This window comes from Balaenoptera ricei, chromosome 5 (genome assembly GCF_028023285.1).
Source record: "Balaenoptera ricei isolate mBalRic1 chromosome 5, mBalRic1.hap2, whole genome shotgun sequence".
NCBI lineage: Eukaryota > Metazoa > Chordata > Mammalia > Artiodactyla > Balaenopteridae > Balaenoptera > Balaenoptera ricei.
This window is the reverse complement of record NC_082643.1, coordinates 13,817,385-13,839,726: the sequence shown is the minus strand read 5'-3', so window position 1 is coordinate 13,839,726 and position 22,342 is coordinate 13,817,385. Positions and strand designations below refer to the sequence as shown.

General features: G+C 37.0%; 1 protein-coding gene across 1 annotated transcript in view; it reads right to left on the bottom strand.

Annotated features, from left to right (window-relative positions):
- Positions 1-22,342, bottom strand: part of GRID2 (glutamate ionotropic receptor delta type subunit 2) — a 1,393,316-nt gene that overhangs the window by 204,407 nt on the left and 1,166,567 nt on the right. Inside the window, exon 13 of the mRNA XM_059923901.1 lies at positions 20,438-20,633. Coding sequence (XP_059779884.1) covers positions 20,438-20,633 — 196 coding nt within the window. The remainder of the gene's footprint in view (positions 1-20,437; positions 20,634-22,342) is intronic.

Genomic DNA, 22,342 nt, shown 5'->3' with positions numbered 1-22,342 from the left:
TCAGCCTTCTAGACAAAAGTATAAAACAAGTGGATACAATTGATCATTTTACCAGCCTAAATACAGGAAATTCCACATGTCAGACTTCTCTGGTCAAAGTAACAAGTCTCAGTTAAACAAACACACACAATGAGACAGATAATTTAAATTAGGTTGAGAAGTGGAGACTTATTCTATTTATAAGATAAATTATTTTACTGAGAGCTTTTTTAAGAAAATGAGTAAGTTGTACCATCCAGAATATAATAAAAATACAGAAATATCTAGTCTCTTTAGGAACTCTCTATGAGGACCAAGGCTTAGAAATTTGGGGGTCTGAAATCATAAGTAATACAAGATTGATTACTACAAAAGAAGATTTTCGTTATTCAAGTTGTAAACAAATATCAAAAATGAAGCTTGAAACTCATCTATTTAATTTAATTCATTAAAGATTTACAGAACTTTTATATTTGAGTTATCCCTAAAGAGACATAGGGATAAATGGATGAATCAAGCATGAATCCTGAGCCAAAGTAGTACACAATCTAGAAGGATAGACACAGACCATTATAATATTAAGAAGAAATCATATGTGGGGATAGAAAAATTATTGAAAGTTTAATGGAGAAAGAAAATATTTTAGGCAAGAGAATCAGGAAAGACTTTTAGTAACAGCTGAGATAGACCTTGGAAATGAACAGCCGAAGAACAGGAAAAGAAGGCAATGGGAGGAGGGGGTTCCTAATGAGAGGAAAGAAATGAACAACGCTTGATATGTAAGAATATTGAGGCATTTAAAAGAAAGCCAGTAACTTAGTTTAATAGCAACATAAGGCATATGATAGAGAAAAGACGATACTTAGATAAATGTTCAGTACAGAATAGGTGTTCACTAAATATTTTTTGAATGGAAAAAATGAATAAATGAAGATTGAAAGGAAGGATAACGCCAAATTGTAGAGACCTTTGAATGTTAGGATAAACAAATTGCACTTGAGATAAAGTGGATCACAAATGCTTTTGAGCAAAGATGGATCGCTATCAGAACTATGCTGAGGGAAGATTAATTGCCGGGAGGGGGCCGAACAGTTAGCTATTTGTATAGTCCAGGAGGGTAGCAATAATGACATGAATTACTAAATTGGAAGTAGAAAGGGAAAGGAGGGACAAATGGGAAAGATGTTGAACTGATAAAGCAATTAATTGGCTCTGGGAAGAAAGATGAAAGCAATGAAAATGACTCCTCAGTTTCCAGGCTGGATGACAGGGAGGGTATTGGTGCTTTTAACAGAAATAAAGAATACAGAAAGATAAGCATCAACTTGCAGAGAAAGATAATTAGTTCTGTGTCAGACGTACTGCTGGCAGAGGCGCTGGCAGGGCAGGAGGTAGAGATGTACAGCAAGCAGATAAGTGTTGTCGTGTTCCTAAAAAATAAATGCTGTCACAAGAGGAGAGGCAACATTTGCCACTTGATGTGCCCCTCACTTAACCTCTACTTTCTGATTAATTGCAGGTAAGGAGTAAAGATAGTGAAGGTTTTGTTCCTTAGTGTTGAAACATTCACGAAAACCGTGTACACACTTGAAAAAGCCAAGTAGTATCAATTAAGGTGATAAAAGATTTCAGATTACCTAGATGTACCTGAAGCTCTGGATACTTAAGTCCTCTGGTTGGAATGCAATACATAAAGTGAGAATAAAGTGAGTAGCTTGCCTGGGCTAAAGTAGAGCATAGGCCATGGTTCTCTAGTTGCACCCGAATCGCCCGAGGAGCTTGTTAGTATACAATTTCCCAGCCTAACCCCAAGAGTCTCTGATTAGGTAACTCTGGAGTGGTCTAAGAATTTATATTTCTCACAAATTCCCAGGTGGTGTTGAAGCTGCAGGTCTCCAGACTTGTGGATCAATGGCCCAAGAACAAGGGCTTTTAAATAATGTCCAAAAAGGGATTCTCAGAAGATAATCTGTGAACAATCAGAAACACTTGGATTGCTTGTTAAAAATATAATTCTTTTGGTCTCATCCCAGACCCAGTGAATCTTAATATCTGAGTTTAGAGTTTGGAAATAAACCTTTTATGCAGCTTCCCTCGGTAATTCTTAGTGCCTTCTAAACTTTGAGAACCACTCAAATTGTGATGTGAATTTTAATTAGCTTTGGGAGGACATTAGAGACTAAAGTTCTATTACTGTGGAAGAAAGAACAAAAATGACCAGGAGTTAAGAGATGTGGGCAGTAGTCATAAATCTTGACATTAATTAGCTGGGTGGCCTTAGGTAAATCACTTAAGCTTTTTAGGTATAATTTTCTCATCTATAAAGTAAAATGATTAAACTGACAGATCTGTGATGAATTCTGGGGATAACAATGGGATATGGGTAATTCCCAGAGAGTTTAGGAAAACCAGAAGTTCTCAATTGGGTGTGTCAGAATAGGATGGGTTTTGCTTTTGTTTTGTTTTGTTGAACTATACCCGCCTCTGATTTGCCTCACTTGCTGGAGGTAGGTTGTTAGGTTATTGGTCTCTTCTGCCTTTGAGAATCACTACTGGATGAGCCATTTTTGTGAGTTGGATTGAGTTTTACCTCTCATGGATGCTGGGCTTTGTATGATACCCAGCACAGTCTAATTTCTACCGAAGTAAATGATAGAGATTATAGTGATTCAAGTTTGTTAGCCAAAAATAGTACTTCTTAAAAATAAATATTAAAATAGAACATAAATTTATATGTTCCTTCTTATACCCATTAGGATGGTTACTAAAAAAAAAAAATCGGAATAAGTGACCGTGAAGATGCGGAGAACTTGTGCACCACTGGTGGGAATGTACAATGGTACAGTCACTACAAAAATCAGTATGCGGTTCCTCAAAATATTAAAAATAGAGTTACCATATGATCCAGAAATCCCACTTCTGGAGATATACTTAATTGAAAGAAGGGACTCAAATATATTTGTACCACCATGTTCACTGCAGCATTATTCAAAATAGCCAGAAGATGAAGAAACCCAAGTGCCTTTAAATGAATGAACAGATGAGCAAAATATGGTATACACATACAATAAAATATCACTCAGCCTTAAAAAGGAAAAACATTCTGACATGTGCTAAAACATGGATGAACCCTGAGGACATTATATTAAGTGAAATAAGCCAGTCACAAAAGGACAAATTCTGTATGATTCTACTTATATGAGGTTCCTGAAGTAGTCAAATTCATAAAGGCAGAAAGCAGAATGGTGCTTTCCAGGGGTTTGGGGAAGTGGGGAATGAGGAGTATTTGTTGAATGGTTACAGAATTTTAGTTCTGCAAAATGAAAACAGTTCTCAGGATGGATGGTGGTGACACATGTAGAAAAATGTGATTTAATTCTACTAAAGTCTACACTTAAAATGATTAAGATGGTAAATTTTATGTTACATGTGTTTTACCACAATTTAAAATAAATAAATAAAAATTAAAATTTCAATCAAATGTATATATTGAATGTTAAATATGGAAACTATTATTATGATGTGTTCAGATTATATCACAAATCAATTCCTTATGACTTCATCTATCCTTGCTTATGTTTTCTAAAACCTATTTTTCACTTTTGGATTCCAGTATTTCATATTATTTGTAATAGAAGAAATAAAGGGAAAATTGAAAACACAGGTTATTTTCTACCAAACATAAATATGGTTTTATGTTGTATTGTATTTATTGCCCCAAAATACTATCAAGGCATTGAAATTTTGTTTTATTATTTCCCAGGCTAAGTTGGTACCAGATGGCAGAGCCCTAAAGGATTTTGCAAAACATTATTGATTTAAATAAGGAAAATAATAGAGTTATGGATATTTAACAAGAAAGGAGGAATTTGTAATCAGAAGCTTTAGTACCCAAGATGACAATCTGAGAAGCATAAAAGCAAGAAGGATAAGCTAGTAATCATGGCATTTATGCCTTAGTAGGAGAAGCGAATTCAGCAGTTGAAAAGAAGAAAATCATAGTGGAACACTGAACACATTAGTTAAGAGTGAGAGGAGAGGACCCTTTGAGGATATGAAAGGACACCTAGGGGCTGGGACCCACAAGAATGCAAATGAAGCTTACATAGGGTCCTAATTTCCTACTGAGGAAAGGCGGGTTTCATAAAAAACTAAAAACTCAAAGTATGTGTTAAGGTCTACAGCTTAATTTAATGGAAACAAATATATAGGCATGAACGTCCAGTATCTTAATTAAAAATGTCCATAGAAAAACATTTCAAAGATTTTGAGCCTTCTCAGTATATGTCTTTCACCAGGAAACAAAGTTTTATAAAATTCTTATTTATATAATATTAGTAGTCCTAGGGGTAAAGAGAAAGACTGCAAACAGTGGACAGCTCAGAAGCATATTTAGAAAACCATTTAGCTTTTCCCATTTTTTCAAAAAGTAAATGCTGCTCTTTGAAAGTGCTGTCTGGCAAAAGAAACGCTGTCTTATGAAGTGTACACTGGGCATGTGGATTTATATTAGGACCTAACTAAATTGGGTTTGCTTGCCAGTACATCTGCTTAACTGACAGCGTAAATGCAGATGCGAGCATGGATTGGAATAGAAAAGCCTGAAGGGTTAAAGGCAGAGTAACAAAAAAGACAAAGTGCTATCATCAATATTTTTTAAAGTGGTATAAAATTGATAAGAACAATTAAGTCAACAGAAAAAGGAGCAAAAGAAATAACTTAGCAATATATAGATGACTTACAAAAGTTAATACACATTTGAAAAAATGTTCAACCTTATGAATCAGAAAAGCAAAAATAAAAATAAATTAGTTTCCATTCATCACTTTGGCAAAAATGAAAAAATAAAAGAGTAATGTAATTTAATTCTGGCAACTCAGGCAAGAAAGTGGGAAAACATAGCTCTCTCTTCTGTAGAAATTGGTACATTTTTAGAGACTACTTTGAGAGTGGTAATTAAATTTGTAAATGCACATGCTCTAACCCAGAATCCCACTTTTATGACTATATTTATTTCAAAAAAACCATACATATATATAAGTAAATGTTCATCATAGCTGCTTTTGGGAGAAAATGTACAAAACATTAAAAGTGTTTATCAAGGGCAATGATTTGATAAATGATAGTAGTTCATGGAATATTTTGAAGGTTTTAAAATTATATATTGTATGTTCTAATATATATATGCTAACCTGAAAGATGTTTATGACAGAAATTGAAAAAGACAAAGGCAAGAGAACATTTCATTTTTTAAAAAGTCAAAATGGAAACCAAATAAAAAACTGCATGCATGTGTGTGCCTAGGTACAGAAGAAAGTCTCAAAGATGATCAGCCTGCTATTAATGAAGGTTAACTGAGGGTAAAATTGGATGGGTGGAATGGGGTAATTTTAAATTTATGGCGGAATTATAATTTTTACTTTTTGGCATTTTTCCAACAGAAAGTTTTAAAATGTATATGCACATTCCAGTTTGGGAAGTAACTTTGAGGATAAGAACTAAACCAAGGCAAAGGGTCATTGAAATTATTTGTTGGATAAAGAAGTTTCTGAACATAATGGAACCACCAGGAAACAAAGATGCACCTATTCATTTGTTTTCATCCTGGGGAACGATAAAGTTGGAATTCTTCTGTAGAATATTTTGGCTTGAGAACAAGGCTGTGTTAAATCAGGACTGACAGCCGAGGCTCCCACTAGGGGCCTCTGCCATTTCCTGGGAGGCGCACTTCTCTCATGTGGCTTCTAAACAGTTTGAAATCAGGGTCCAAAGACTCACTGAATATTCGCTCCAGAAGAAACCTCAGAACTCATCATTCCATTTTCACAGTTTTAAAGATAAGGAAGAAAACTGAGGCCCAAGGTGACTATATCTTCTTTTCGACCCAGAAATTTCTTTTCAAATATTTTTAGTAATGCTTTTCACATCTTTTTGCTCATTTAGCTAAAACTATACAATTAACATCCAATTAGCAGGTTCAGATGATATACGGCCCAGTGGATGTCTTTGATCCATAGTGCAGACTGTGCCTCCTATCACCTCCCTTCACTTTACTGTAGCTCTGTGTTGGTTAATTTTCTGTGTCAAGTTGACTGGGCCATAGAATGCCCAGATATCTGGTGAAACATTATTTCTGAGTGTGTCTGAGAATTGGTGGACTAAGTAAAGTAGACTGTCCTCCCCAATGTGGGTGGGCACTACCTAATCTACTGAAGGCCAGAATAGAACAATAACGTAGAGGAAGGTTAAATTCTCTCTTTTGGCCTGACTGCTTCAGCCAAGACATCAGTCTGCTCCTGCCCATGGTCTGGGATTTATACCATCAGCACTCCTGCTTCTTAGGCCTTTGCACTCAGGCTGAAGTTTACATCATTGGCTTTCCTCGGTCTCCAGCTTATAGACAGCAGATCCTGGGACTTCTCGGCCTCTGTAATGTCATGAGCCAATTTCTTATAATAAATCTCATGTTATGTGTGTCTGTATGTATATACACACACTACACATATATACACACACATATATATGTATGTATATATGTATATAAAATATATACGGCTATAGATATTTATCATTATACATAAAACTATATATAGGATATAATTATATATAGGGATATATCTTTATATCTATATCTATATATCTGTATCTATATCTATGTCTATCTTATTGGTCCTATTTCTCTAGAAAACCCTAATACAAGCACCTTATATCTAACTGTAATTGCTTTTTGTTTTCTGCACGTACACTATTCTGCTCGCCTCCATGCTTTTGTTCCAGCTGTCTCCTCCCTATCCTACTTATTCCTCTCTCTCCTTTACTTAATTACATCCTGCTTATTCTAAGTTTGACATTACTCCTTTTGGAAGCCTTTGTGATCTGAACCAGCCTCATCCCCCAGGCTACACTACGTTCCCTTTTGCTGTGTCCTCATAATACCTCGTATATCTCTCTGTGGGGTAACTGCTAATCTGCATTCTACTGCCCCATCCTCACTAAACTAATCCATCTCTGCATCCTCCGTACCTAAGATACATAGTTTCTGGTACTTATTAGCCACTGAATAAATGTTTGTAGATTAAAGGAATGAGTGAATGAATAGATGAACTGGAATCAGATGTAACTAATTAAAAGAAGACTTGGAGCAGGTCTAGCTTTCATCATGGATTAAATCACTAGATAAAAAAAGCAATTTTTAAAGTACATGCTCTGTTAATGGTGGGTTAGTAGTATCATCTTTATATATATGACACCGCTTTATTATTTTTACTTTAATTTGTAGAATTATACATATATTTTTTTTCTGGGCATCTAGAAAAAAAATCTTTATTTATAGTTTGCTTTGATTGCTATAAGACCTGACATATTCTAACTCAAGTTAAAATGCTTAGGACTGCCTAAGAAATACATGGTTTTAGGTTTCTCCTTTCCTCTTTGAGAAAAGATCTAATCAAGACTGATTGATTTCAAACATCCATGAAGACTATTAGAAACAAAAATAAGTTTTAAAAAATAATACTAATTAAGAAAAAAACCCCAATCCCAGGCATCAGAAATGCCCTGGCAGGGCTGCTGGAAATGATCTCTATGTATTTTTCCATTCTTTCACTGGTTCTCTTCTTTCACTGTGTGATAACTGACACTGACCTAAAAACTCTGATTCCCGGAGAGCAGAAAATATGCCAGTGGGATCTGAGCTCCCGGCTGCAGGGTGAAGTGCTAAAGTGAACCATATATTTATTTGAATCATTTGGCAAAAGGACAAATGTAGCAAATGCACTGCTACCTCTAAACCCCATGGCATGACAGCCCAGGACTCTTGGCATTTTCATAGACCCAAGCTGTTTAGTAGGTTGTCTTGTTTTCCCCTCAAGTTGTATTCAGTCTGATTATTCATTTCTATAATAAGGGCTTAACCCCAGTGTTAAGGTCATGCACCTAGTCAGTATATATATTACCACGTCACTTACTGAAGCTCAAGTTAGCTCTTACCCTCTCTCTGCTGCTGGCTCATGAATTGTCATCTACTCTGGCATTTTTACTCAATGCCAAATGATGCTATAGCGCTCGAAAAGGAAGGGGAATGGAAGAACCAGAAGAGAATGTGGCCAGTGTAGTTCATGGGTTTGAAGCACATAAGACTAAAAATTATTATATGTAAAACTAAGTAGCAGTTGAAATTTGTTTTCTACTCGTAGCTTTCTTTTTCTTTTATGAACTTGGTTCTCGCTTGTCAGATGCTATCTCTCCCAGAGTCCCTCGGCTGTAGGAAGTAATGCCCTCACATCTTTCGGCCCCTGGTAAGACTGCTCTTTGTCAGGCCTCCACCCTGCCATTGTCACTGTGACCCTGGCAACATGCTCACCCCTCCTGTCATCTCCCATTCACCACCTAGCCAATCTGTCTAGAGCCTAAAGTCCATATTGTTTCTAGATCTCTGAGTGTCCATCATCATGAAAAATCTAAGACTTCCAGGTCACTCCTCATCACTTATTGATTTGATTCTGCACACTGCCTTGTTTTGACCAATTTTCCCATTCCTCTCCAACTGTCCAGACTCTTCCACTCTGATCTATCATCACCATGATCCCTATGTCTAGGGAGATCATACAATTTACTGTTTTGATGGGAATAATCTTGAGAGTGGGACACCTGGCAAAATCAAGGTTGTCCCAAACCAGGACATACAGTTACCCTGCCTATACCCTCAATCTGTTTTTTTTTTTTTTTTTTTTTTTTAATTTCCTTTTACTTTCTTTTGCTAAGTAGAACGTAGAACCTGCTTCTCCTCTGGGGATACGACATTGCCTTTGGTCTTCTCAAGTGGTGGCTATTTTTCTCTTCTACACCAGTCATATCACTGTGGCTGGATCAGGGTAGGTGTTCTCCTTGCCCCTTGACCAATTCTGGACCCTTGTCTCTAAAGTCCTCTAGCTTTGAAGCTCATGTTATCAGACTCTACTACCTGCTACTCATTCTTACTGCAGTCATCTGCTGATTCTGTCACTCCTCCAAACTTGCTTGAAGATTTTATCACTTGCTTCTCTGTCACCCTCAAATTCTAGTTCTGTGGTTATTCTTGGTGATTTGATTATTCACATAGACATTCTTTCCCAGTACTTGGCTTCTCAGTCTCTTGGCTTCTTCTTCTCCAAAGATCGTGTCTTTTCTCCCACCTCAGGCCACCCACTCTCATGTCGTATCATCTCCAATGCCAGAATTCTCCTCATCATCTCAATTTCAGATGTGTCATCTAAGAACCAACTTCATGTTATTTCCAATCCCATCCTTCTGGCTCACTGACTCCAACAATGCTTCAGTCCCATCTAGACCTAAGTCCATTGCTCATGCCACCCTTTTGGTAGCCTCAATTTCCTTGTGTTATAACTGTCTTCCTATACAGCTCAGATTCCATGATTCATAACAGAGATCATTTCTTTACATATACTCTTAACTCTCCCACCTCATTGTCTTCTACTATGCTTATCTGGCAAACACCAATTGTGATGAAGTCTGCTCTCTTGACTCCATGTTTACGCTCAGGCAGCTGAAGATAGGGAGGCTAGAGAATCCCCCACAATCATGCTGATTGGTCCCAATTTACAGTCACGAACACTGTTGCAAAGGGTTCTTTAGTCTTGTCTGGGAGTCCCATTACATTTCACTAGTCTACTGTTCCTCCCATTCTCCAGGACAACCATTCTTACTTTCTCTTTCTTTAAATCTCCAGAATCTCTGTGTTCTTACATTTTGGTGATAACCTTGGTTCCCATTTCTTTGAGTAAATACAAGCAGTCAAAAATGAACTCCCATGTGCTCCTACCACCATATATTCCAACCTATCTGATCTGAATGGATGTCCATATACTCTACCCTCTCTCCTCTTACTATGGATGGATTATGTTCCTAAATCCAAACCCTCCACTTGTGCACTGGATCTCAGCAGTTCCCTGTCTCTCTCCTGCATGATGAGTTTTCCCGTCTTACTATATCATCCCATCAGTATACAGACATTGTATATGCTCCTTCATAAAAAGTTTCCCTGAACTTCATATCCCACTCAAGGAACCTCTCCCATTCTTCAGCATTTCCTTTGAAGAAAACTCCTTTAAAAAGTGCCTATTCTCATAATCTCCATTGCCTCCTTCCTTGTTCTTTTTTTCTCTCCAATCTAATCTTAATTCCTTCTCCTTTCACTCTACCAGATCTGCTCTTGTCAAGGTCACCAGTGACTACTGGTGACCAAATAAATCATTAATTCTTAGTCTTCATTATACTTGCTCCATGAGCATCATTTGACAGTTGTTCATTTGAGATTCCTTGAAACACTTTTTTCACTTGGCTTCTAAAAAAAACACTCTTGTTTTTCTCCTGCCTCACTGGCTGATCATTCCCTGACTCTGTTATACCCTTTTTATCTCTCCCTCCTCTAAATACCAAATTGTTCCAGGGATTAGTTTAGCAATCTGTCTTCTCTAGATGCACCCACATCTGTAGTGATATCATGGAGTCTTATGACTTTAAAAGGCAAACACTATGCTAGTCATCCCCAAACATTTATCTCCAGCTAGAACTTTCTCCTAAACATCCAACTCATATCTGCAGCAATTCTCCTGGCATCTTTGCCTAGATAATTAAGAAGCATTTCATATTAACTATCATGCCAAAGGCAATTTTTCATTTGGCTTTTTAAATCTGCTCTTCCCATAGTTTTCTCAGTCTCAATAAATGGCAAATTCATTCTTCCATTTACTTAAGCCAAAGACATTGGACTCATCTTTAACTCCTCTTTTTCATACCCTACATTCAATCTTTTAGAAAATCTTGTCAGAGCTACCTTCACAATATATTCAGATTCAACCACTTCTCACCACTTCCACCATAACCACTCTGGTCTACCCACCATCATTTCTCACTTGGATGATTACAGTGTCCTCCACACTGGTCTCCCTGCTTCTAGCCCTTGCCTATTTTCTATACAGCACCTAGAATGGACCTTGAAAAAGTAAGTCAGATCATGTCACTCTTCTGTCCTCAACCCTTCCTTGACTTCCTATCTCAGAGTAAAAGCCAAAGTCATTTAAATGGCTTCAAAATATTATAACACTGATTTTCAACCTTTATTTTGAATCAGAACCACCTGAAATAGAACAAAAAATGGCACAATCTGTATGGAAACACAAAAGACCCTGAATAGCCAAAGCAATCTTGAGAAAGAAAAATGGAGCTGGAGGAATCAGGCTGCCTGACTTCAGACTACACTACAAAGCTACAGTAATCAAGACAGTATGACACTGTCACAAAAACAGAAATATATATCAATAGGACAGGACAGAAAGCCCAGAGATAAACCCACACACATATGGTCACCTTATTTTTGATAAAGGAGGCAAGAATATACAATGGAGAAAAGACAACCTTTTCAATAAGTGGTGCTGAGAAAACTGGACAGCTACATGTAAAAGAATGAAATTAGAACACTCCCTAACACCATACACAAAAATAAACTTAAAATGGATTAAAGACCTAAATGTAAGGCCAGACACTATCAAACTCTTAGAGGAAAATATAGGCAGAACACACTATGACATAAATCACAGCAAGATCCTTTTTGACCCACCTCCTAGAGAAATGGAAATAAAAACAAAAATGAACAAACAGGACCTAATGAAACTTAAAAGCTTTTGCACAGTAAAGGGAACCATAAACAAGATGAAAAGACAACCCTCAGAATGGGAGAAAATATTTGCAAATGAAGCAACTGACAAAGGATTAATCTCCAAAATTTACAAGCAGCTCATGCAGCTCAATAACAAAAAAACAAACAACTCAATCTAAAAATGGGCAGAAGACTTAAATAGACATTTTTCCAAAGAAGATATACAGATTGCCAACAAACACATGAAAGGATGCTCAACATCACTAATTATTAGAGAAATGCAAATCAAAACTATAATGAGGTATCACCTCACACCAGTCAGAATGGCCATCATCAAAAAATCTACAAACAATAAATGCTGGAAAGGGTGTGGAGAAAAGGGAACTCTCTTGCATTGTTGGTGGGAATGTAAATTGATACAGCCGCTATGGAGAACAGTATGGAGGTTCCTTAAAAAACTAAAAATAGAACTACCATACGACCCAGCAATCCCACTACTGGGCATATACCCTGAGAAAGCCATAATTCAAAAAGAGTCATGTACCACAATGTTCATTGCAGCTCTATTTAAAATAGCCAGGACATGGAAACAACCTAAGTGTCCATTGACAGATGAATGGATAAAGAAGATGTGGCCCATATATACAATGGAATATTACTCAGCCATAAATAGAAACGAAATTGAGTTATTTGTAGTGAGGTGGATGGACCTAGAGTCTGTCATACAGAGTGAAGTAAGTCAGAAAGAGAAAAACAAATACCATATGCTAACACACATACATGGAATCTAAAAAAAAAAAAAAACAAAAAAATGGTTCTGAAGGACTTAGGGGCAGGACAGGAATAAAGATGCAGACATAAAGAATGGACTTGAGGACATGGGGAGGGGGAAGGGTAAGCTGGGAAGAAGTGAGAGAGTGGCATGGACATATATACACTACCAAATGTAAAATAGCTAGCTAGTGGGAAGTAGCCACATAGCACAGGGAGATCAGCTCGGTGCTTTGTGACCACCTAGAGGGGTGGGATAGGGAGGGTGGGAGGGAGGTGCAAGAGGGAGGGGACATGGGGATATATGTATACGTATAGCTGATTCACTTTGTTATAAAGCAGAAACTAACACACCATTGTAAACCAATTATGCTCCAATAAATATGTTAAAAAATAAGTATCACCTGAAATGATTTAAGATATTCAGATGCCTTCCATTCCCCAATTAAGATTACAATGGGTAAAAAGGGTCAAAAGGTACAAACTTCCAGTTATAAAATAAGTAAGTCATGGGGATGTAATATACAGCATGGTGACCATAGTTAATAATACTGTATTGCATATTTGAAAGTTGCTGAGAGAATAAACCTTAAAAATTCTCATCACAAAAAACCCAAATCTGTAACTATGTTGATGGATATGAAGTAGACTTACTGTGGTGATCATTTTGCAATATATACAAACACTGAATCATTATGTTGTACACCTTAATCTAAGATGTTATATGTCAATTATAGCTTAAAAAAAGATACAATTGGTTGGACATTTAGGTTGTTTCCATGTCTTGGCTATTGTAAACAGCACTGCAATGAACATTGGGGTGTATGTATCCTTTCAAACCATGTTTTTCACTGGATATATGCCCAGGAGTGGGATTGCTGGATCATATGGTAACTGTACTTTTAGTTTCTTAAGGGACCTCCATACTGTTCTCCATAGCGGCTGTACCAATTCGACAGATGAATGGATAAAGAAGATGTGGTACATATATACAATGGAATATTACTTAGCCATTAAAAAGAATGAAATAATGCCATTTGCAGCAACACGGATGGACTTGGAGATTATCATACTAAGTGAACTAAGTCAGACAGGGAAAGACAAGTATCATATGATCTAGCTTATATGTGGAATTTAAAAAATATATACAATTGAACTTACTTTCAAAACAGGAACAAACTCACAGACTTAGAGAACGAATTCATGGTTACCAGGAGGGAAGGGTGGGGGGTAGGAATAGACTGGGAGTTGGGATTGACATGTACACGCTGCTGTATTTAAAACAGAAAACCAACAAGGACCTTCTGTATAGCAAGCACAGGGAACTCTGCTCAAATATTCTTTAACAACCTAATTGGGAAAAGAATTTGAAAAAGAATAGATACATGTATATGTATAACTGAGTCACTTTGCTGCACACCTGAAACTAACACAACATTGTTAATCAACTACACTCCAATATAAAATAAACATTTAAAAAAAGATATGATTGGAATTTTAGTGGGATCCAAGCATCCACATTTTTAACAGACTCCATTCTGCCTAACTCCCACTCCGATCTTATCTCTTACTTCTCTGACCTCCCACCCCCGTTTCCTCCCACCCCCTTGCACCCTGCTCCAGCCACATGGGTCTTTTTGACATTCCTCTCCATCACGTCAAACTAGCTTCTGCCTTGGGAATTTTGCAATGTTCCTTCTGCTAAAGTGCTTCCCATCTTCCTTTTCTCCCCACTATTTTCATGGCTCATAAACTATCCCCTTTCACTTTCTCAGATGGCTTCTGAGACCACCCACTCTGTGACGGCAACACCCCTCTTCTTGCCTCTGCTCCTTTTCATGCTCAGTCTTCCAGTTTTTCTTTATAGCACACATTTATGTGCTTGTCTATTGTTTTCTCTCCACTACAGTACAATCTCCATTTGGGCAGGGACTTTGCTTATTTTGGTGTGCCTCCCAGTGCCTAGAACAGTTCCTGGTAAATAATAGGTGCTCAATGAATATGTGTTGAATGAGTAAGTAAAACAACAGGTTCAATCCACCCAGTTTTTCAGCCAGAGGTGAACAAATTGGGTAGGCTTACTTCACCATTGAGGAGTGTCTGGAATTTTTCTTTCTGCTCCAGTCCTCTAAAATCCTTAATATTGGCCCATGTGATATGATCAGTCTTTTGTTTTGGCTTTCATTTCAACACTCCAGTTTTCCAGCTAAGATTAAAGCTGGGCCCTGAAGCCCAGTGGCTTGGCTGGAGCCTTGATGCCCCACCGGTACCTTGTCAAGTCCCCTTCCCCCATAGTGCTCTGGGACTTAAGCAGACAACCTTACAGATTGATGTTATCTTTCTGATTGAATATGGCTGCTGCCAGCACTGCTACCCGCTTCCTGTTGCCATAGCATCCATCAGAGTTTATATCCCCTTTGAAATATATAGTCTGAAGTATCATGTAGTTATCACTGGGATCCTTTGGCTAGGACAGGAGTTATCCTACCAATACTGACTTTCTTCTCTTCCCTAGTGGTCTTTATTGCTGAGGTTTTAGAATAATTTGTCATTCACCCCTGAGACATAACAGGCTATCAGGAAATGGACGCTGCCCTCTTATTAACCAGGGACTTTTCTATTTCAGTGCTACACAGAGATCCTTTATTCCTGGTCAGATGCTTACCTGTGATGTAGAAGTTTCTCTATCGATTCTTAAAAATTACCTGTCTTGTGTTCCAGTCTCTCCTAAAATAATCTGATAGACTGAATTCCATTAATGTGCTAATGCTAATAGCTACTTAAAATCATAGTCTTCCAAGATGTATTTGGGTTTTAACAGGGATGGTTTTCCATTGCTGTAGTTTCGGAGTGTTGCCGAGTCACCATCGTGGCCTCCTAACTGGTTTCCAGCTTCCGCACTGTCACCTCCAGTCTTTCTCAATACAGCAGCCATATGATTTGCCAAAGTATGAGTTAGATCATGTTACGTACTCCCTGTTCAAAACACTCCTGAGTTTCATATCTCACACAGAGTAAAAGCCCGCTTAGAATGCCCTCTATGGCCCTGTATGAGCACTTCTCGGACTTTAGCATGCATGTCAATCACCTGGGAATCTCGTTAGAAGGAGATTCCCATCCAGAAGGGCGCAGGTGGGGCCTAAGAGTGCATTTCGAACAAGCTCTCAGGCGATGCTGAAGCTGCTGGTTCACAGGACTAGCTGCGAGTAACAAGACCGTATGTGCTATGTTTCCTCCCTGCCCTCCGGCCCTCTACCCCTCTGACATTGCTGCACTCCTGATAGTCCCCTTTACTTCTAGAGCTACCCTGGCCCCCTTCATAGTCTTAGACCATCCAAGCATGTTCCCATCTCAGGGCCTTTGCACTAGCTGACCCTCTGCCTGGAAACACTTCACCCAGATATACACCTCTCTCTCTCCAAAGCTTCCTAGTGAAGCTTTCCCTGGCCACCTGATCTAACAAGGCGGACCATCTCCGTTTCCATGTCCCTCTTCTTTTCTCTCCAACTCCGTTTTTCTCCTTAACTCTTCTCACTGCTGAAATACAGCATATTTATCTTGTTTATTGTCTGCCCCCCTCCACTAGAATGTAAACTCCATGAGGCATTTTTGTTTTTCATTTATGTTCACTCCAGTGATCAAAACACTGGGTGTTTTGATCAATAAATAATTGTTGAATGAATTCATTAAAGAACTCAGTTACATTTTTCAAATCACATTTTTTCCTACTTATGCAAAACGTCCTAGGAAGAGGAAGGCAGAAACATTTCTTCTAGTTTGATTAGGCTAGTGTGGTACAGGTGAAATGTCTCCCAAGAAGAGCAGATCAGAACTCATTTACCTAATCCTCATTTATACAGGTTTCTTTGGTATGAGCAGAGCAAAGATGTTAGAAGCGACCAGGATCTACCTTCAAGTAAGAGAAACTTAATGAGACTGGTAGCACAATTAGAAACAAGCACAAGCTGAGGCATTAATGGGATGTATTCAAAGTTACACCTAGAATGGGAGGATTGTTTTCACAGTGATGCAGTCTTTGCTGGAAGGGAGTTACTATATATATGAATTCCTGTCAAAGATAGAAGTTTGGTCTTTTGCGGAATACTGACCTAGAAGACCTCTGAGGTCATTTCTGCCTGCACAAATTAGAAATCAGTGACAGAGAACACGAAGCTGCTGTGTGAGATGTGTGTGCAAGACTGGTTACTTGAGGAAGAGTCCACTAGCCACATTTCATGTCTTGTAGTTCTCAATCTCATGAACTCCAGTGAGCTTTAGCAGGTGAGAGGCTATTGTTTGTTGGTTGGTTGGTTTTGTGTTTTAATAAACGCTGGCTAAGACCTTGAAAACTGAACCAAAATACATTTTATTATAACTACCTAGTCTCTGTCTAATCAATGTTCAGCTGTCTCTGATATTGGTTGAAAGAAATATATACAATCAGCAAATTTCACTTTGATATTTTCCATTATAAATTAATAAAAACATTCTTCACTACTCCTCTAGTAAATCTGAAAACTGAGTATATGGGGTGTAATAAACACTTGGGGACTTGATTTGCAGTTTTAAAATCATAAGCCCCCTTTATCAGCAGACTATCAGGGAATAGAAATTGCTTCTCTACTTCTCTTACTTCTATTGCATTATCTTTTTTATTATGTCATAATTTTAGGTTAACCTTAGGAAATATCAAATAATAATGCTTTGTAATAACAAATCACTCACACATACATTCTTTCATGTAAACTTCAGGATCATCTTAAGAGTTTATTATTCTAATCGAACTATTTATTGATGCTTTTACATATATATATTTAATAATGACAAAAAACATAAGAGGTAGAAATTCTCAATACGATGATAAAAATTCTGAGCCTCAGAGATTTTAAGTAACTAGTCACATTTACACATTTTACTTAAAAAAATGAACTGGATAAATACCTAGGTTGTATGTCTACAAAGCCCAGGCTTTTAATTCTCACACTGTGATAATTCTACAGCTGAGTAGAGTGAGTCTTAGAGAAACCAAGTGATTTGCCCAACGTTATACAGCTGAGAACTGGAAGAACCAAGAAAGAAAACCAGATAGTTTTTTCTAAAACCAGAGTTCTTTCTACTCTTCATAATAGCTTTTTTTTTTTAATGTATGACATTTAACAACAGCATAAGAAACACTAGCCCAAGCTGAAAGGCGATGGAATGGCGACATATTTAAATAAAAAGAAACATGAAAGCCTGAAGAGTAACTAAATTTCTCAGCATATGCTGCAAGATTGTCAATAGCTGAGTCTAGAACACTTTTATTTCATAGAGTCTCAGGAATTTTCTCAGTGTGAATATTTACAGTTTATTTTTACATTTACACATGTGTCAAATTAAATTCCATATGGTCAAATAACTTAAATTAAAAAAAAAAACCCAGAAAATGTAGGAAACTGTATGTACGTACTTAAAAGTTAAGAGGTTTTCTTAAAGAACACTGAAGACCTTAGAAGATATATATGTATATCTTACATACATGACTGCTTAAAGCGTCTATGTAGCAACTGATGTCCTATGTCTCTATGATTTTTATATTATATTGAAAATACCAGAATGTAGGAAGTATAACCAGTTTGTATTAATACAAAGAACGAAGGGTAATGGTGTGTGTGTGTGTGTGTGTGTGCGTGTGTAAGAACTTGGGAATAAAAAATAAAACGAGGTCTTATTTACTTGACTGGCTACTTCAGAAAGTTACAAGTTTCTTATGGTCTCACTATTTCTATTCTTTGCATACTCTTACCCAATTCCCATATATCAGTTATGGTGATCTTGACAGATAAAAATGAATCATGACATTTCCCTATTTCAGTAACATTTTTTGCCATTCAAATAAAATCCGAGTTCTTAATAATGGGCAAGGTCCTACTTGATCTACCCCCTGCATACTAACCTCATTCCACATTTTCTCATTCAATAGTCTCCAGTTCACGTTGATTTTAAATTGGTTTCCTGAATGGACCTTCAGACCTTAGCTTATACTAAGCATTGCCTGGATGCTTTGTCACCCTCTCTTCTACACGATCAGCTCTTCATCAGGCAGATCATAGATAATATCTTATGTCCTCTGGGAACTTACCTGATCACTGTTTCTCGAATAGATTTCCTTCTTAATTTCTACAATAGCACCCTATTTGTCTTTTTGATAGCATTTGTCACAATTTAAGTCATTTTGTTTGATCATGTATTTTAGTTTCCTTTTCTCTCTCTCCCACCAGACCCTGTATCTCATGAATCCAGTGGTCATTCCTCTGTGGTTGAGTTTACCTTCAGTTCCTACCTCAGTGCCTGGTACATAACTGTTACTTAGCAAATATTGGATGAATGAATGAATAAATAATGAATTGGTGAATATGTATGTTTAAAAGTTATTTTTATTCTGAATCTGTATGTCTGGAGAAAAGAAAATGAATTTTCTCTGGAATGTTATGGTATAGAAAAAAGTTGTAAAGTGTGAGGAACTTTGGATCTAAAATGGATAGAAATACAAGTTGTGAACTTCAATTTATACTTATACGCAAGAAAGCAAAATTGTTTTTAACAGTAGACAATATGAAGGAAAATAACTCTTCCCAAAACCATTATTCTGAGGCTTAAATTCATTCACATACAATGAGTACCTAGTAAATCCTAAAATCTATCCTCCCTTCTCCCCCAGACAACATATAGTATAGGTCCATTCATCTGCCCAATCTCACCTGCCCCCAACTCTGTGCCCCCAGTAATTGGAGGGTACTGTGTTTAATTTCTAAAAGCCAATGGGCCTCTGGACAAAGACAAGAGGATCAATACCTGGGCCCTGGGAAACTGGAATTAATATAATGAGGATGAAGGAGTTAGAGGCCATTGCTAACATTTCAAGGACATTCTCTTATTTAAAAGCATCATTAGTACTTGCAAAGAGGTTTATGTCACCATTATCAGTTTTTAAATAATGATATCAGTGTAGTGACGGAAAAAATTACCAGGGTGATGCTAGGAACCATCGCAATAGCAATAGCAGATAAAGGAAAACATATGAAAAGGCACAGAATAGTGCTAGATCCTGTGGCAGAATAACTTCTATAGTCATCAAAACATTCTCCAACATGGTATTATTGAGTTTGCCTTTTGAACAGGGAACTCAGACTTGGAGTCCAAATTATTCTGCTGTGAAAGGTTACAGAAAAAAAGTATATACCATCATTGATGCTGTTATTAGACATTCATTCATTCAGTCATCCCATAATTACTTATTGAATGTCAACCCTTATGATTTTTCACTGTCATAGCCACTGGGAAAATTTTAAGCAAAAATCATTCAGTTCTCTCATGGAGGCTGATGGGGCCTGAGGAAGAAAGAATTACCTCTGTGTAGATGTTTATAAACCACGGCCCAGAATAAAAACTAGCTTCATGTTTTTTACACAAAGGACTGCTTTCTAAGTTTTTTTGTTTTTTTAAAAAAATAACTTCTAAATGATGGTTTTATAAAAATAAGATACAAATAAAGATTTTCACTTTTGGAAACAGAAACAGACTTTTGTAGAAACCTTATCTGTGGAGATTAACTTTTACTCACAGAGAGCTTCACATAATCATAACATAAACTTTTCATCGAAAAACAAATGTAGTGTAGAAAATACCCTGAATCATTTGAAAAAACTGGATAACCTGAATGATATTTGGAATGGGATTTGTCAAAATCTTTTCAAGTCTTCATGTGTATATGTCCCTGACCCTGTTCTGAACAAAATACCAGCTCATGTTTTCTAGCTTTGGAATCCCATTGGAAAAGGATCCTTTAGACACACCACAGAAATCTGTCAATTCCCTCTACTGGTACAGCGAGTTACCTCAAAATCTTCTTAAATCAATAAAAGGTATAATTTAACTGAGAACTCTATGTCAAAGTTAAAATTTAAAAAAGGAAGTAAACCAAACTCAGTTTAGCAGTTCCAATATGGGGGACAGAACGGTAGACTATGAATGAAGAATTATGGCCAGTACCTTTTGAATGCCTGCTTGGGACTCCAGAACGTTATTCTCTGATCCATTGCTTCGGTTGATCATCCGCCACATTTGGGAATACATGCTGTCCCTCTCAAAAGGATTCATTCCCTTCATGCGAACATGTTCATACACCGCCGAGTCCAGGACTGTGCCATAAGGGATATCTGTTTGCTTGGAAAGGTCCTGGAGAGACCTTGATTATTGGGAGAGCAGAGAGACACAAGAAAGAGTACTGAATATTTTCAAGTGGAAATAAAGTTAAAAGAAGCAAAAAGTAATATATGTAAATACAAATGCCAAATTGCTTTTCTTATTTTGTTGTTTCTTAACATTAAGATGTAATATATAAGGAGAATTGCTTTAAGAGTGTATGGCACTTACATAGATCATGAGAAGACAAAAATCATTACTGAAGGAAAGGTGGAAATTTCTAGTGATAGGGCAATGCTATTTTTGTTTTCACTGTGAAAAAAAATCTAGCAATTCCATCAAAGACAAATTAAATTACATTGCTAGACAGTCATATAATCATTTAGTTTTTTAAAAATGTCAATACGTTACAAGCCTTAAGCCTATGTTCTTTTAGGTGGCAAGGCTTAAATATTTTTATAAAATAATTACGTTTTGTATAAACAACATGTTTAAGTAGATGTATACTTAAAAATTAGTATTTGTAGTAGTCATTACTTACTGAGTGTCTACTACATACATGCTAGGCAGTTGGCACACAGTATCCTTACAGCAATGCCTCATGCTCAGAACTATTTCACCCGTTTTACAGGTAAGAAAACTTAAGTAGAGGGAATAAAGGACCAGCTCAGTGTGGCACAGTGAGGGATAGATAGAATTCAAATGTAGATCTGACCAGCTCCCAAAACCATATTATTTCTACTGCAAGATGTTGACTCTTCTCTGTATTTATTTTGCTAGATTTGCTTTAAGTGGCTGTGTGTGAGTGTGTGTGTGTGTGTGTGTGTGTGAGAGAGAGAGAGAGAGAGAGAGAGAGAGATTTCTATTTGTATTCAAATAGAATAAATTTCATGCTTTTGGATAGCTGAATATGTTTTCAGCTTTCTCTTTTACAGAATAATGTTCCAGGATTTCCAAATCAATCTTTGAGTTACAGATTGTATCTACTTGTCCCAGGTTATTCGTCTCTAAATTGATGGTCGATTTCCTTATATTTGAGTTTCTGAGCCACTCTATATTTTCTAACTTGGAGAACCAATTACCACTTCACTGGAACTCATTGAATTTGTGTAGGTGTCCAACCTTAATGACTGACATTTAAGAACAAATATTTGTCTTTGGAATACTGTTCAAAATTAGATGCTGGCACGCTTCAAACTCACTAACCTCTGAGAATGGGAGCAGATGCCTTGAAGCACTATAGTATATATTGAACAAGAACAAATACCCACAGCCCTCCACAATCACGGGCCATGAATGTCATGTTACGTTTACCTCTGACCTTTTGGTCTGTCTCTAGATGGCGTTTGCTAATGATTTCCTGGGCGTCTTTGCAACTAACACTAACATTGGGCAAGAGTATTGGGAATACTCTTGCAGGTCACCGTTTCCATCATGTGCAAAACTGTGTGGCAAAAAATACATTATGGGTCGTGTTTGTTAGAGGAATATTTGCGACAATTTCTAAAGATAACTTTCAGCAAAATTTAATCTGCATTTTATTGAGTTTTATGTTGTCGGTGTGTATCATGTACTCTATGGAAAAGAGTGAGATCATGGTAATTCCTTTTTGCTCTACACTTCTGCTGCATAAAATGATGCATTTAAAAATTGCTATTTGAAGGGAAGAATTTTCTGGAATATCCTACAACTATTGAGCTAATTCTACCATTTGTAAAAGCTAAAGCAAAAGCGTAAATAAATAGTGAGGGG